Source organism: Sorghum bicolor, chromosome 7 (assembly GCF_000003195.3).
Source record: "Sorghum bicolor cultivar BTx623 chromosome 7, Sorghum_bicolor_NCBIv3, whole genome shotgun sequence".
Lineage (NCBI taxonomy): Eukaryota > Viridiplantae > Streptophyta > Magnoliopsida > Poales > Poaceae > Sorghum > Sorghum bicolor.
This window is the reverse complement of record NC_012876.2, coordinates 312,480-329,533: the sequence shown is the minus strand read 5'-3', so window position 1 is coordinate 329,533 and position 17,054 is coordinate 312,480. Positions and strand designations below refer to the sequence as shown.

Sequence of the window (17,054 nt, the reverse complement as noted above, 5' to 3'; positions counted from 1 at the left end):
AAAAGTTATGAAACTTTGTAGTTCATAATTTTTTCATTTGAGATCATTTTGTCATCCAAAACTTTGTTTGAATTTCTCAATTTTGAAATTCAAATTTTATAAATGACCTTGGATGGAGAAACTACAAATATAGAAGTTGTAGACCTTGAAAAGTTATCAAATTTTGTAGTTGACAACTTTTCCATTTGAATCCGTTTAGGACCTTAAATAATCAATGTATATGCTCGATTTAGGATAATATTTGGGAGCTAAACTCTAATATAGCAACTAAGTGATGGGTGTAGTGGTAGAGAAGGCTATAGGTGAGGGCAAGGTCTCAAATTCAAATCCCATCGGCCGCGTATTGCATGGTTTTATGCAAAAAATTGCGTGACTTGCGACTAGCCAATGGGTCTTTCCTCGGATTAAAATGTTTTTTTCTATTTTTAAAAGCTGATTTCGTATTTTCTAGAAAAATATTTTCACTGGCTGTTGGCTAAGAGAATTGTCTATGGAAATCTATTTTCTAATGGCAGTTGTCTTAACAAACCGTCTGTAAAAATAGATTTTTACATGCGGATTTCGCATTTTCTATAAAAATATTTCCACTGGCGGTTGGCTAAGAGAATTGTCTGTGGAAATCTATTTTATAATGGCGGTTGTCTTAGTAAACCGTCTGTAACAATATATTTCTACATGCGGTTCTCACTTAACCATTAGTGTGAAGATTTGTTTCTACTGCTAGTGCTTTTCAATCCCTGTTTGTTTGTATATTAGGGTCTTGTTCACCACTGCAGTGACCACTAAGACCAGTCTCAATGGAGGGTTTCATGTCCTAGTTTCCAACTCATCCTATTTTGAAAACAGTGTAGAAGGATTTCATCCCACGAAACTCTCTCCGCTCCAATTAAAATCTTATTATCTCTCTCTTCATTAATATGGTGTCATATCGATCAACATATTTACTGTCCATGAAACTCTGATGAAATCAAATTGAGAGGCTTAATAATGAATATATTTAGCACAAACAAACATAACTCATGACGGCCTTAGTTTACTGAGTCACTCATCACACATATGCATGTTTGCGAAGAACTGTGGTCTTTTCTCTGAATTCTAAATTTCTAATAGACATATATGCATAAATATGTACGGTTGTACGCACTCATCTCTATACCCTTTCCCGTACGCCCACAACTACCAAAGATCTTCAAAGTAAAGTGTTAGTACATCCCGAGAGTCAAGAGATATAAAGTCATATCGCCAACCATAAACACCTATGTTTAGTGAAGAACTGAAACCTAAGTAGATAAGTTCCACTAAAAGGAACCTAACTAGTTGAGGCTCAGTACTATGGGTCTTTTAGAGCTGAGCACTTCATAGAGTTCTGTAACAAAACACACGGAAAACGGAGAAGGAATTACAGATGTGATGCCGTCTGATATGAATCAATAGTTAGGCTAGTGTCAATGGGAGTTTCATTTGCATTAAATAGGTTGCCACATAGGCTGTTTTGATGACATGACAGTGTATTTAAGAAGAGAGAGAAGAAATGAGTTTCATCTAGATGAAACTCTCTTGGCACGATTACCAACTCTCTATGAGACTTGCAATTAAATGGTTATGAAACTATGAAATGAAACTCTCCATTGAGAGTGGGTGTTTCATTCAAGTTTCATTTTATTTCATATGACATGGCAGTCTTGGAAACAACGCCATGAAACTCTCCACTGAGACTGGCCTTAATAGTTTACTGTTTCTTCTTACCGCATGCTGCTGTTAAGCCATAGAGAAATAAAGACACTCATAATGCAAAACTCTATCACAGAGTCCAAGACAATTAATTACATATTATTTATAGTATTTTGCTGATGTGACAGCATATTTATTGAAGAAATATGTTGAAAAAATAAGACTCTAAGTCTCATTTAGACTCTAAGTCAATATTGTTCAAGGTAATAAATAACTTTAGACTCTATTATAGAGTCTGTATTGTGAGTACTCTAGGAGTCACATTAGAAAGGACCGCACGACGCTAAATAGCGCCTCTGACGGCCTATAAATCAGAGGCTTTACTTTGGGGTGCTCGCCCTACCAGCAGAGGACATACCTTTATGGAAATGGAAAACCTTCTATGATAACTAGAAAAGGCTCTTTTTGGTGGCGTGATGTTGAGAAACTCCTGCCTACTTTTAAAGGTATGGCCATGGCCACTGTTGGGAAATGGGTCCTCATATTTTTTCTGGCTTGATAATTGAAATGGTCTCTCTTTTAGTACAAGCTACCAGAGCTCTTCTCCTTTGTAAAAAATAAGGACACAACTGTTCAACAAGTTTGTCAGGCCACCAAGGCCTTGTTTAGTTCCAAAAAATTTCTCCTTTATATTGTTCGTGACTGATGAGCTGAGTGAATAGCTTGGAGACGGAGATGGGCTCGACGCGTGCCACCACCGCCGAGGACCACTGGATCATAATCCAGATCCAATCCGGTCAGTATGTAGGAGACCAGCTCCTCGTCTTCAATCTTTTTGCCTGGCGATGCCATGTCGTCAGCCAAACCCTTCATCTTCACGATGTACTCGCTGATAGAGGTAGATCCCTTGGAGGCAGTCGCCAACGCCATTCTTGTGGCGATGATGCGCACCCTTGATTGGGACGCGAACATGCCTTCTATGGTGGTCCAGACCGCCGATGCTGTTTCATGTGTGGAGACCTGGCTGAGGATCTCTTTGGAGAGCGAGGTCAGCAGGTAGCTCAGAACCTGTTGATCTTTGGCCATGTCATATTTAGGATTTGACACCGGTGGCTCCTTGTCGTCTTTAGTCTTGGGTGCCAGAAACTCTAGTGGGGGTTTTGCCCTCGGCTGGATGAACTTCGCAGCCTAGGTGCCCTTGATTGCCGAGATGACTTGAGACTTCCATGACTAGAAGTTGTTGCGGGTGAGTTTCTTGGTCACTGGGATGAACCCAGGTCGAGAAAGGTAGCAGCGGGCACCGCGGAGGATGATGGGAGCGGCATACTTGAGTTCCCTGACGAAAGAGGCTCTAGATACCATGTAAAATCGATGGGAACGAGATACCTCTTCAGGGGTACTCGACTGCCTGTTATATATGGCAGGGAAGAGCCCCCAGCTTGGCGCACATACAGAGTAAGGTTGTTACAACAAACTCTAGATGAGATGTACTCTATACACGGCATGGTGTACAATACACGTCTAGGTACATTCATGTACCAGATACGTTGATAACTAATACATCATCTAACATTGAGATCTTTCGAAAAAATATCTGCATCTTGATATTTTTCTTGTTGCCCCATGATTTCCTAAAGCTCTCACAATGTAATACCCAATTTTAAGGACAAAACCAGATATGCACCATATGTGAGTTTTAGAAACCAAATCTCACATATAGCTACAAATAAGGGGTAATATCAAAAGACAATGCAAAAATATATATAACGTACTTAGTATAAAAGAGACAACCTTTGATAGCAACAGCGGATAAATAACTCCAACTTCGGGTATTAACTTCACTCTACAGGATCCAACTGACTGGTTGATCACAAGCCTAAACTTCTCCTGGAGGGTGGGGTAAATAGCAAGAGTGAGTCCATGTCGAACTCCACAAGTATATATAGCAACTAGATTGTATAGCTCCCACAATCTCATGATCAATGTGACATAAATAATGTAGAGCATTAAATAATAAATAATGAGCATATCTAACACACAAGAATCATCATCGTCGTAGCAAGAATCCCCAAGGCCGCTCCTGACCGTGAGTTCGGCTAGTATACTAGTTTTTAACCCTCTGCAGAGGTTGCACATCTTTACCCATGAGTCATGATTTACCCTTTCGCCCGAGGTAGCTAATCTCTTAACCCCCTTCCTAGGGAGGTCGGCAGGGATGACTATGAAGTCTTTCAAAGGTTCGTCTAACAAGTTAGGGCCGCTTGGTTTCATTAGTCAGTCCATGTGATTCACCCGCAGGAATCCACGGTCTGCTATTCCCCAATTGCGCCACAACAGGTAACCGCTAACGAGCTAGAAAAGTTACTCATACTTAACTAAAGCCAGAGCCATTATAGCCCTCATGGTTGCACTGTTGTCCCGGTTATCACTTACAGATAAATCATCAAGTGGCTAAAAGTCATTTTTGTCATTTATTACTTAACATTAATCTAGTCACAAGATCATGGTCACAGAAATAAAATCCAAATGCTATACTTGCCTCGATCCAATAGCTCTTGCCGATATTGCTAGTTGTCCAAGGCTCTGATCTTGATCACTGAAGCACTCTTGATCACCACGAATTGCTCAACGACTAATTCCGATCATCGATCACAAACATACGACAACAAACATACACGAAGCAAACAAGGCTACAATTAGAACAGTACACCAATCATATGAAAATACTATGAAAAGTTTATAAAATGATTCTACGCATCGCTACGATTTCATAGACGTAAAGATCACGAAAATCGGAGTTGAAACGGAGAAGTTATGAATTTTCTAAGATTTTATATAGAAAAGTAATTAATTAATTAATTAAAGCCACAAAATTACAAAGTTTCAAACTGGTGAATTAAGTTTACTAACATGTAGAGCTCATTATTACGAATCCAACGCAATTTGAATGGGTCAAAACGGAATTTAAATGAATATTTTATGGCCAAAACAGTTTCAGTGGCAAACTTGTAATTATTGAAAACGTACTTTGAATCAACCCGAGGTGGATTACGCTTTCAAAGTCAGATTGCGTATTTTCTAAAACACGTTATGGAGCGCGGGTTCTAATACAGAAAAAGGCAGGGTCTCTTTAGAAAATTTTACCCCGAAGGGGTATCTTCTATTGTGGACCCTTGATCTCGATCTGGACGGTGCAAAATCGATCAAGGGAGAGAGGAGATGGCTGCTGCCGGCCGGAACAGTGCCCGGGCGGCGGCGCCATGGCCGGAGGGCCTTGCTCCTCGCCGGAGTTCACCGATACGGCGATTTAGGGCACGTTTTGAAGAACTAATTGCACAGGGAGCAAGAGGAGAGCTAGGGGAACTCACCCAGGGGTTTCCTTGCGGCAGAGAGAGCTCGGGGTCGGGTGAACCACGCGGATGGCGGACGGCGGGCCTCCTGCGCAGTTCGGCGAAGGTTAGCCGGGTACGTAGAGCACGAAAAATAGAAAGAGGAGTGTGGGCGACTTCGCAAGTTCGGTACGCGGCCCGGCATCAAGCTTACGGAGGCACAACCGTGGAGGAAACGTTGATCCGCGCTTGGTGTCAAACTGCAGGATGGCGGCGGCGCTTGCAAGTTAGGATAGGGCAGGATGGAGCTCGCGTCCATGCAAACAGGGAGGAAAGGAAGGCGGTGCGATTCCCGATCCCTTTTATAGAACCAAAATCCGCGAAAGATTTGAAGCGGATCTCGGTGTTTTGGGTCGGAGCAGGAGCAGAGTCCTGCTCGCCCCCGACGCCAGGTAGGAGATGAGGATATTGCTGACAGGTGGGGCCATGGTGTCAGCCAAAGAGGGAGCAAGGAAGGGAGGCGCGCCTGCTGCCTGCTCCTAGGCCGCACGCTGGGCCGAAACAAGGGGAGAGGGGAAGAGCCGTGCTGGGCCAAGGGGAGAAACAGGGCTGGGCCGAGAGGGGAAGGAAATGGGCCGGGGGAAAGAGGGGCGCTGGGCTGCGGCCTGGTTTCCAGGGAGTGGCTTCCTCCTTTCTTTTTTTTCTGTTATTTCCAAACCCTTTTCAAATCAGTTTGAAACAATTTTGAACTTTGGTCAAATTACTCATCACAATAAATATGAATTTCCAGCATGAATGCACAACCATATTTCTAATCCTATGATAAATTTTTAATTAAATAAAAATTATTATTTTCCTATGTTTCATGAGCACTAAAAATGTAAAAATTAAATTATTTTAACTCTATTTCCAAAAGAACAAAATTTAGGGTGTTACACACAATCACTGAAACACCCGATGGACGATACAACATTGTATGATCGCTATGCATTAGTAAGGTTGGCCAAAAGCGACAAGCACCCCGATGGATACATGTCTTCTCTCTCTCTCTCACACCTAAAGATACGATGACTGACCTATTTCTCTCCTTACCCATGGGGTCTCGTCTCATGTCTCTATCCAACCGAAGAAACAAAATTATAAACACAAATACGACCACGTTTTCCCTCCATATATATAGTTGCCATCGTGTCATTGTAGTGCACGAAGAGAAAAAAAGGTGAGGAAATAGAGACCAAGAAAAAAACAAATTTATGTGTATAAGAGCATCACCAAGAGATGGGTTCAGGTTGTTGTCGTTGTGTGGATTTGTGGTGTTGTAATATTGTTGTAACCTTATCTTTCGAAAAAAAATATTGTTGTAACCTTCTTCTTTATCAATGAACAATGCTCCGGAAAGCTCTTGCCGGCAGCTCCACAAAAACATTAGATGAAATCTCTACAACAAAGAGATTTTTTTTCCCTTCAAAATACCAGTGTACTTATTTTTATCAGATTCCAGATAGAGTTACCATTACACTACTATTACCATATACAATATACATTGAGTCCAAGCACCAAACCATCCATATATAGATTCTAGCTAGCTAGCTAGTTCACTTCATCTGTGTGCATTGTGCTCGTGCACTACAACGTCTGCAGTTCGATCTTTACTCCAAATCATTTGTGCGCGACGAGCTTGCATGGAGCAGTGACGACTGACGACCAGTTCCAGGTGCATCAGCACAAGGAAGGCTGGGAACAAGCATGAGCCTCTCCTTAAGATGCACCGTGATTCCAAACACCTCTGTCATGTCAACATCCTTCTCCTCCATGCCCATGGGGAGCTGCCAGTCAAAGCAGTACATGAGGTTTGCCAGCATGATCTCAACAGTAGCAATCCCAAAGTTGAGGCCAGGGCAGATCCTTCGTCCAGCTCCAAACGGCAGGAACTGGAAGTGGTTCCCTTTGAAGTCGACGCCGGCAGCAGCGCTGCCACCGTCGACGAACCTCTCCGGCATGAACTCCTCCGGCTTCTCCCATGACTCTGGGTCTCTGCCAAGCGCCCATGCGTTGACAATGACCCGAGTGCCAGAGGGGACATGGTAGCCATTGACGATGCAGTCCGCCATGGAGAGGTGAGGGACGAGCAGCGGGACAGGAGCGCGCAACCTCAGCGTCTCCTTCACGACAGCTCTCAGGTAGGGCATGCTGGCTAGGTCCTCTTCCTCCACCATTTTCTGCCCCTCTGGTGTGTGCTTCCGGACTTCTCCTTGTAGCTTGGCCATCTGCTGTGGGTTGCGCATCAGCTCAGCCATGGCGAACTCCAGGACCAAGGATGACGTGTCTGTGCCTGCAGCAAACATGTCCTGTATATGTATGTATATTTGTTAGTCATCGTATATATCATCAAGATGTATAAATCAAAGGAAACAAATGTACATAGATTGGGCATATATATATATATATATATATATATATATATATATATATATATATATATATATATATATATATATGGGTGGAGAGCTGGGTTAGTCACTCACCATCAGGATGGCTTTGACATGATTTCTAGTCATACCATACTCTTTCTGGACCGAGAGCAACAGATCAGTGAAGTCACCTCCGTCATGGCGACGCAGAGAGGAGTTTCTTCTCTCGTGGTCGCTCAGTATGGTTTCAAGCAGCTCGTCCCATCTCTTGTGCGTCTCCTGTGCCCTGTTGAGCAGAAACCTTCTGCTAAGGAAACCTAACGACCTCGCCAGCACTGGGAAGTAGTCTTCTAGGTTGAACCCTCCAAACAAAGAAGTGTTGGCCTCCACCAGCTCTCGGAAGAGCTTGTTCCGGCCTTCTGCTCGGAAGAACTTGCCCGACACGGCGCGGCTCACGATGTCGTTGGCGAACGTGTTCATCATCGTGCTCATGTCCACGGCCGTGCCCGCGGTCGCTGCCTCTCTTATCTTGTCCATCACCAAGCTCACCTATATATGCATATATATACAAATAGTATTTGTTGCATGGACGATCGATTTAATTTGCTTATGTATGTGTTGCATATATATATATACACATATAGCTAGTAGTCACTGACCTCTTCTTTGCGGGAACGGCAATATGAGTTCACCTTCTTGACGGTCAAGAGGTGCGTGGTGACAAGCTTTCTGGCCTGCCGCCAGTGCTCGCCGTAGGGGGAGAAGGCGATGTCAGAGGACCCGTACAGGAGGTCGTCGCTGACAGTGGACGTGGGCCGCGACGCAAACACGTGGTCGTGCGTGCGCATGATCGCCTCCGCAGCCGGCGGAGATGTCACGACGAGGGTGGGGACAGAGCCAAGGCGGAGGAGCATCAGGCCGCCGCCGGCATGCTTTGTGGCGAGGTCGCGGAGGGAGACGTGAGGGAGTTCTCCGACGAGGTGAAGGTGGCCGATGATTGGCAGCCCGGGAGGCGACGGCGGAAGCAGCTGCTTGTCGTCATCGCTGCCATGACGGCGGCTTGACCGCCGGGAGGTGTAGTAGTGCAGCAGGAGCAGGAGAGGAACGACGAGCAATAGTAGCCATTTTGCTAGAACGACGACTAAGGGAGAAGAGGAGGTCGGGTGCGAGAGTTGGTGTGCCAAATCCAGCAGGTGACACATGGTTGCTATACTAGCCAGGGTTGCTTGCAATGGTGTGTTTCTGCTGCCTTCGTGTTTGGAAAGTTGGCAAACCTTTGGCTTCTATATATAATAAAGAGTTTGTGGTTTTGTGGATCGTGGAAAGTTGGATGGCAAAATAGATACTACAAACAATGTCCGAAACCTCACAGCTATATATTTGCGTTGGTATTTGGAAACATAGCATGGATTGATTCTTGCTAGCTAGCTACTATAGCTCATATGGACTCTTTTGGATTTTCTCTGAGTCATCCATCCTTATCTCTCTCTCTCTCTCTCTCTCTCTCTCTCTCTCTCTCTCTCTCTCTCTCTCTCTTCATTTTTTACACGTAAATTCAAGATATATATGATGACTGACTTACTTCTCATCCAACCGTACAAACAAATTTATAAACGTAACGATAACTGGCTTAGTTTCACGTTCACCACATTTTCCCTCCATATATAGTACGTTGCCGTCGTGTCATTGCATGCAGTGCACGGACAGAGACAAAATTGTGAGGAAATTAGAGAGCCAGCAGGAGAAAACAAAATTTGTGTGTACAACAATTAATGACACACTGGGTATGGTGAAGAATGGGTTGTTGATTTGTTGGATTTGTACTACTAGATAAGTTAAAGATTAGTGGGTCCACTGCGAGATTCAATGTACCCAGAAATCAGCATGAGCTGCCCCTGCCCGTGGCGCAGGTGTAATTCCTAACTCATTGTCTACATTATACACGTGTGTTGGTAAATAAGAAGAGGAGTGAACGTAACAACGAGATAAATAATAATAAGAAAAGAATAATTAAATTAATCTATGTACAGATAACCTGCTAAGCTAGTGTTTGGTACTAGTTTCTCATTTCAACTATTTAATTTGGTCCAATTTACCCCTTACTAAGATTTATTACTTTTGTTTCCCATCTATAAGCAGTTGAGTTTTAACTAAAATTTTATAACTATCATAATTCATTTATAAAAATATATATACCGTAAATTTTACACCACTATTTTTTGATAGTTTATGATACATCTAATAATAAAATAAAACTAGATATATGGAACTGTATGAAGCACGATGATGAAAAATACATAATGAAAAATGTTTATCGTAAAATATGATGTCCACTGTCACCTCACAAATTTTGAAAACATTATTTGTAACAAGAAAAAAAACTTGTTAATGGGTAAGTGTTGGAGGAAATAAATCAAACCAAACATTAGTTTAGATGGTTATCCAGATATATACCAAACTTGGGGGATTAATTTAGACTTTTTCCAATAATAATATAGGTTTATCTGATTGACTTGCCTATGATCCTAACTAGGTATTCCGTTGGTCCCAAATTAAATTAATTTCAAGAGTTGTACTAAGTCAAACTATTTTAAGTTTGACCAAATTTATAGAAAAGAAAAACGACATTTATGATACCAAATTAGTATCATTAAATGTGTCATGAAATATATTTTGATAATGTACTTATATATTTGGTGTCGCAGATGTTATCGTTTCTTAAGTTGGTCAAACTTAAGATAATTTGACTTAGGGTCAGTACACTACAAAAATGATTTTTGCCAATGATATTTTCACCTCCAGTTCATAGTGGAACCATCCGGGGTGAAAAACATGAAGGTTTTCATCACGGGCTCCAACCACAAACCAAGAGTGAAAATATGTACATTTATAAAACATAGCTAAGTTTTCTCTCTCCTTCGATCAACCACACATCTCTCTAAGAACCACCACACACACACCTTTGCTCCATACCTCCACCCCATTTCTATCACTGCCCTCCTCTCCACCCCACTCCTCCGCCTTTGCTCCCCATCCCATCATGATTGATCATGTGCCCTTTGCCCTCCACCCCTCCCCTCCATCAACATGGCCACACTAGGTCTTGGATCGGCTAGTTCTAGAAGATGTCTACCTCCTCTCATCTACTTATAGAGGATCATACCTCGTTCACTGATTCTAGAGATCAAACGGTATAGAACCACTAAGCATCATGTAAGCTTCTAGGGGACTTTCATGATGTAAATTGGCTTCCATTGGATTTCCATTGGATCAACTTCCATTGGATTTCCTTTCAATGCCGCGTCGAAAACAATATATCCAAGTAGCTCTTTGATGGCACCCTAGATATGCACTTCTCCAAGTTGAGTTTTATTTCGACATTCAACAAGGACTCCGCTAGGCCATCGATCAATTAATTGGCAAACCTGCTTCTTATCCAACCCGGTTCGGAGGGTGTCTCTATATACCTTCCTTGCTTCCCACCTGTGTCTATTCTCTTCCCTTGCCCCACCATCGAGCAGTGGCCATGCATGGGGAGTGCATAGCCGAGGCACCCCTCCAAGCTCTAGCAGATGCAATGGCCTATAGCGGTGTTAACCCTCGAAGATCTAGCAGTGGTCGTTCATTGGAGGCGTCGCCCATCCAAGCTCCAAAGAATTTGGCGCATAGTTGCGAATGGTGTTGCATGCATGCATATAGCACTACAAGAAAACTCGGCTTTGCCGACTGCTAGTATCCTTTGCCACCTGCCAAAGGCCGGGCAGTCGGCAAACATACACTTTGCTAACCGCCCCACTGAGCAGTCGGCAAAAGGAGTCTTTGCCGACTGTCCTAATGTCCTGAGCTGTCGGCCACTCTAAGCAGTCGGCAAAGACGTCCTTTGCCGACTGCCTAGCAGGTGGCAAAGAAAAGCTGGTGGTAAAGGTGGTTGTCGTCCCCTTTGCTGACTGCCATGTTGACATGTGGCAAAGGCTTTGCCGACTGCTTTTCACTTGGCAGGCGGCAAAGGGTTCTTTGCCAACGAATTCTTTGCAACGTGTTCTTTACCGACTGCCACGTGGAAAGGAGTCGGCAAAGCCTTTGCTACCTGTTTTAGGGCCTTTGCCGACTGCCAAGCAAGCAGTCGGCAAAGAGGGACATTCTAGTAGTGTAGGGAAAATTGCTGCAGGTTTTATTTTTTGCTTACTTTTGTTCAGATTTGCTTGCTCTTTGTTATACATCACGTAGTTCTTCACACTTAACTAAAACTGAACCGAAAAAGCCAAAATCAAAATCCTTGATTCCGAGATATTTTAATAACTGAATGATATTTTCTAGCTAACTGAATTTACAGAAAACTAATTGAGCGACGTCCACCAAGGTTTGGCCTCTCTAAAGTAGTTTGACCGGTCAACCTCCAACAGGAGGTTCAATTTCTCTGCCATGGCAATATTTGGGGCACATACTATCGATAAAATGATTTGGGAAAAACAAACATGCTTTTGTGAGTTCAATCACTATCCGGATCAGCAGCGATTATTTTCTCCAAAAGAATGTCATGCATTAATGTGCTAGCTACAAACTAAGAAATAAAAGAAAAGAAAACTGCTTTTGTTTGCCAAAGGAAGCGGCCCAGGTTATTGGGCCGAAAGGACGTCAGAGGTGAGAAATCTATACACAACAGAGATTTTATTTCCCTTCAAATACCATTATCCTATTTATTTTTATCAAATTCCAGATTGAATTATTATTAGTACACGATTTATAACCATACAATATACATTGAGTCGAAACTCCAACCATCGTGTGTAGAGTGTGTACGTAGTTTTCTACTCCAAACCACCTGATCGATCTAGTATACAATATGACTCATCAGATACATATACAGTCAGAGGACTGTGTGTGTGTCCTCAGCAGCTTGCATGGAGTAGATGACTAGCTAGTTGCAGGTGCAGCAGCACCAGGAAGCTTGGGAACAAGCATGAGCTTTTCCTTTGGATGCACCGTGAGTCCAAACACTTCTGTCATGTCAACACCCTTCTCCTCCATGGCGCTGGGCAGCTGCCAGTCAAAGCAGTACATGAGGTTTGCTAACATGATCTCAACAGTAGCCATCCCAAAGTTGAGGCCAGGGCAAATCCTTCGTCCAGCTCCAAATGGCAGGAACTGGAAGTGGTTCCCTTTGAAGTCGACGCCGGCAGCGCTACCACCGTCCATGAACCTCTCCGGCATGAACTCCTCTGGCTTCTCCTGCCATGACTCTGGATCTCTGCCAAGAGCCCACGCGTTGACGATGACCCGGGTGCCGGAGGGAACGTAGTAGCCTTGGACGATGCAGTCTGCCATGGAGAGGCGAGGGAGGAGGAGCGGGACAGGCGGATGCAGCCTCAGCGTCTCCTTCACGACGGCTCTCAGGTAGGGCATGTTAGCTATGTCCTCTTCCTCCACCGTTTCTTGTCCCTCTGGTGTGTGCTTCCGAACTTCACCTTGTAGCTTGGCCTTCTGCTGTGGATTGCGCATCAGCTCGGCCATGGCCAGCTCTAGGACCAAGGATGACGTGTCTGTGCCCGCACTGAACATGTCCTGGGGGGATACGGATGAGTTATATATATATATATAGGATCGATTACGGTACGGTATGTACTGTACTACTCACCACCAAGATGGCCTTAACATGGTCTCTGGTCATACCATACCCTTTCTGAACCGAGAGCAACACATCGGTGAAGTCACCTTCTCCGTCGTCATGGTCATCATGGCGATGCCGATGCAGAGAGGAGTTTCTTCTCTCGTGGTCGCTCAGTATGGTTTCAAGCAGCTCGTCCCATCTCTTGTGCGTCTCCTGTGCCCTGTTGTGCAGAAACCTTCTGCTAAGGAAACCTAACGACCTCGCCAGTCCTGGGAAGTAGTCTTCTAGGTTGAACCCTCCAAACAGAGCAGAGTTGGCCTCCACCAGCTCCCGGAAGAGCTTGTTCCGGCCTTCTGCTCGGAAGAACTTGCCCGACACGGCGCGGCTCACGATGTCGTTGGCGAACGTGTTCATCATCGTGCTCATGTCCACGGCCGTGCCCGCCGCCGCCGCCGCCTCGTGTAGCTTGGCCAGCACCAGGCGCACCTCTTCTTTGCGGGCGCTGCGGTACGATTGCACTTTCTTGACGGTGAATAGGTGCGAGGTGACCAGCTTTCTGGCCTGCCGCCAGTGCTCGCCGTAGGGGGAGAAGGCGATGTCGGTGGAGCCGTACATGAGGTCGTCGGTGGCCGTGGACGCAGGACGCGACGCGAACACATGGTCGTGCGTACGCATGATTGCGTTTGCAGCCTGCGGGGTTGACACGATGAGAGTGGGGACGGCGCCGAGGTGGAGGAGCATGAGGCCGTCGCCGCCGGCGGCATGCTTGGCGGCGAGGTCACAGAGGGAGACGTGCGGGAGGTCGCCGATGAGGTGAAGGTGGCCGATGATGGGCAGCAGCCCTGGAGGCGACGGCGGAAGCTGCAGCTGCGGCTGCTTGTCGTCGCTGCAGTTGCTGCCATGACGGCGGCTTGACCGTCGACGGGAGGCGTAGTAGTAGTGCAGCCGGAGCAGGAGAGGAACGAGGAGCAATAAGAGCCATTGTACCTGAACTAATGGTGAAGAGAGTTGGTATGCCACTTCCTCCAGGCGACTCATGGTTGCTAATGCTAGCTACCCAAGTGATCGAGGTTCAGGTGTGGGGTGTGTGTGTGTTCTAGCTTCTGCCTTCCTGCTGTGCTATGAAAGATGTGGCTAGCCCTTTGTCTGCTTTATATAGAACTAGAGAACATGTACGTTTTGGCTACACATTATTCGGGAAAGTACGGTATATATATGTGGCTTGTGGATCGTTGTGGAAAGTTGGATGGCCAAATGAACGCTAAAATGTGTTCAAAACCTCGCACCCTCTGTCCCTAAAAGTTTCAGTTCTTAAAGTTGTTTTAAAAGTTTTAATTCTTAAAGTTGTTTTAACTTAAACTTTTAAAATTTTAACCAAATTTTTTTAAAAAACTAATATTTATAGTACCAAATTAGTATCATTTATCATAAAATATATTTTCATAAGATATATTTGTTTTATGTCCAAAACCTCACACTTTTTGCATGTTGTATCTTTATCTTCCCTCTTATACATGTGTGAGAGTCATCCTTGTCTCTCTCGCATCCCAGTATATATCCCACTTCCTTTTTTACACGTAAAGATGACTGGATTAGTTATCTCCTTGTCCTATTGAGGGTCCCATGTCTCTATCCAAATGTAGAAACTAATTTCCCATTATCTCCACGTTTCCCACACTTGCATGCACGGAGGGAAAAAAAGCGAGAAAACAGAAGAGCCAGGAAACTAAAAAACAAAGTTGTGTGTACGTACTAATAATAACATGGTAACTACATTATATTTGGTGATGAAAAAATATATGTGCATACATTTATTTATGAAAATATGTGGTGATGAATGAATTGTTCCCTGTGTCCCATATGAAAATACGTGGTGATGAATGAATTGTTCCCTGTGTCCCAGTATATAAGACGTAATATAACCACCTCTGGTTCAAAGACCAAGAACACATAATTCTCTTTCTCAGCACTAGTACTACTACATTAATGTTTGTGAGAGAGCACGCCTTATATTATGAGACATGAACAAAAAGTGGTTACGCCTTATATATATATATGACGGAGGGAGTAGAACTTATAAATTGGTGGGTGGACTGCAAGATTCAGCCCACTCGTATTCAGATTCAAATTCAGATTCAGCTATGATGAGCTATATATACCCCTGTAATTTCTAACTCATCTACATTATACTCCCGCAAATTTTAGCGTAGTCTAGATAACTGATAAACTAACGTTTAGTTTGACTTGTGAAATATAAGTCCATCCTCCGTCCTAAAATAATTGAAAAGTCAACTAATTTTGAGTTTAATTAGATTTATAAAACAACACCATCACCATTTTTATCTCTAAATCAATTTACTATGGAAATATATGGCATGAGTAATCTAATACTACTTATTTGATATTGTGAACATTAATATCTTTTTACAAGAGAAAAAGTGCATTCATTGATCACAGTTTCAAGCGCTCACTAATACAAAAAGGAATGTTGTCTCTCCAGATAGCACACAATGTATTGTGTGTCTTGCTAATTGAGCTAATTCGTGAGCTACTCTATTGCACTCTCCCAATTTTACTAAACCGTGCATCTGGAACCACATCCTCCTAGCATGTTTAATCGCCTTCACAATATGAGTATCTTGACCTATCCTCCGTAGATGTTTTAAGAGCCTCCACTAAGCATTGGCAATCTAACTCAACTATAGTTGGTTTTATTATCCATTCCATTGCTAGCTTGATGCCTCCAAAATAGGCTTCAACTTTTGCCTCTTCAAGTGTGGCATAGTTTTTACTTAGGGCTTGTCTCGTAGGGATTCAGCAGCTCCAGATTCACTATTTTCAACTTCATAGTTGCCAAATAGTGCAAATCCACCAAATCTAGGTTCACCAAAATGGTGGAGCTCCTCAGGGTCGGGGTGCTCCATGAATGACGGATCCGACAACCACCAACGCAGATCTGGTGACGAGGAGGCCAGCCGCACGCAGATCTAGTGACGGTGGCGTGCAGCATGACAGATGATGGAGGGGTCAAATCTGACTAGCAGGCTGAGAATAGGATCACCGGTGAGCACGAGAATATGCTTGCCAGTGGGCTCAGGGTTTTTTTTTTGTCGGTTAATTGAGGTGGGCGCTCTAAGTCATCCACCTCGGTTAATGGATTAACCGAGATGGTTGTTGGGTATTCTTAACATCATTACCAAAAGTAGACTAAGTTCTCTAAATCTAGTAACGGTGCCAAAAATGTCAAACCTATCTCTCACACCACTTAAGCCAAGTTGTCATCCCAGCATGACATGAGAGACGCGGTATTGAAATATGCCATTGCTCTTCTAAATAAATAATGAATGAGATCTGCAAGCGCACAGATTAATACCGATGTAGCATTTTAACCGGGAAGTATTCTAGGTATCGTTATTTATATTTTTACCACTGGGAAGGGATTAACAATCATCAATATTGATTACAGAATAGAATATGAGATTAAGTATCTATCATTGCATGTATAATTGAGAACATTTATCTAACTCTTCATACAGGGGTAAGTGTCACATAAAGGATATATGAAATAATGAATAGTGACAAGGATAATTTATCTGATCATAACTTAGCCACATAATAAATATGATAAGCACCTCAATTAGATACTCTAGAAAGTCATTAGCATGGTATTAGAACGAACTACAAGAATATTCCCTAAGTTATTCTTAACTATATAGTCTAGCATTATCATAGTTAGTGCAAGCATACTTAGCAATCATTGCGAGACAAGACTACGCCCATGCATAGTGATATTAGCAAGGTAAATGAGAAACATAGCAACCACTCCCCTGTAATAATATTGCTCTGCCAGCCCGATACACGAGAGGGGGACTATATAAGAATCAATGAAGCTGTCACTATCACGAACTACCCCACGATCTGGCATATTGGGTACAATCGCAGATAAATACGGTATAAGCACCACGCCTACACAATATCTATCATTTATCCATGGATCCGACGGATAAACGCTATACGATCCTAAGCATGTATATA

The 17,054-nt window shown here is 43.5% G+C and overlaps 1 protein-coding gene across 3 annotated transcripts; it reads right to left on the bottom strand.

Moving 5' to 3' along the window:
* On the bottom strand, positions 6,381-14,189 carry LOC8064325 (indole-2-monooxygenase). Of its 3 annotated transcripts, none has more exons than XM_021465160.1 (3): positions 13,185-14,189; positions 7,526-7,642; positions 6,381-7,348 (listed from the first exon to the last, which is right to left on the bottom strand). In XM_021465160.1, the coding sequence occupies exons 1-3, from the start codon at positions 14,055-14,057 to the stop codon at positions 6,650-6,652; spliced, it is 1,689 nt and encodes a 562-aa protein (XP_021320835.1). In that variant the 5' UTR covers positions 14,058-14,189; the 3' UTR covers positions 6,381-6,649. The 3 variants fall into 3 exon arrangements, with proteins under 3 accessions (XP_021320835.1, XP_002443694.1, XP_002443693.1); XM_002443649.2 differs by lacking the exon at positions 13,185-14,189 and adding an exon at positions 8,071-8,785 and having other exon boundaries at positions 7,526-7,960; XM_002443648.2 differs by lacking the exons at positions 6,381-7,348; positions 7,526-7,642 and adding an exon at positions 12,063-12,973 and having other exon boundaries at positions 13,047-14,189.

Excerpts from the sequence above, each read along its gene's own strand:
- LOC8064325 (XM_021465160.1), bottom strand. The coding sequence starts at position 14,057 with ATGAGTCGCCTGGAGGAAGTGGCATACCAACTCTCTTCACCATTAGTT. Across the intron at positions 7,643-13,184 it reads TTGAAACCATACTGAGCGAC|CACGAGAGAAGAAACTCCTC; the intron begins CACGAGAGAAGA and ends ATACTGAGCGAC. Across the intron at positions 7,349-7,525 it reads ATGTCAAAGCCATCCTGATG|GACATGTTTGCTGCAGGCAC; the intron begins GTGAGTGACTAA and ends ATACATATACAG.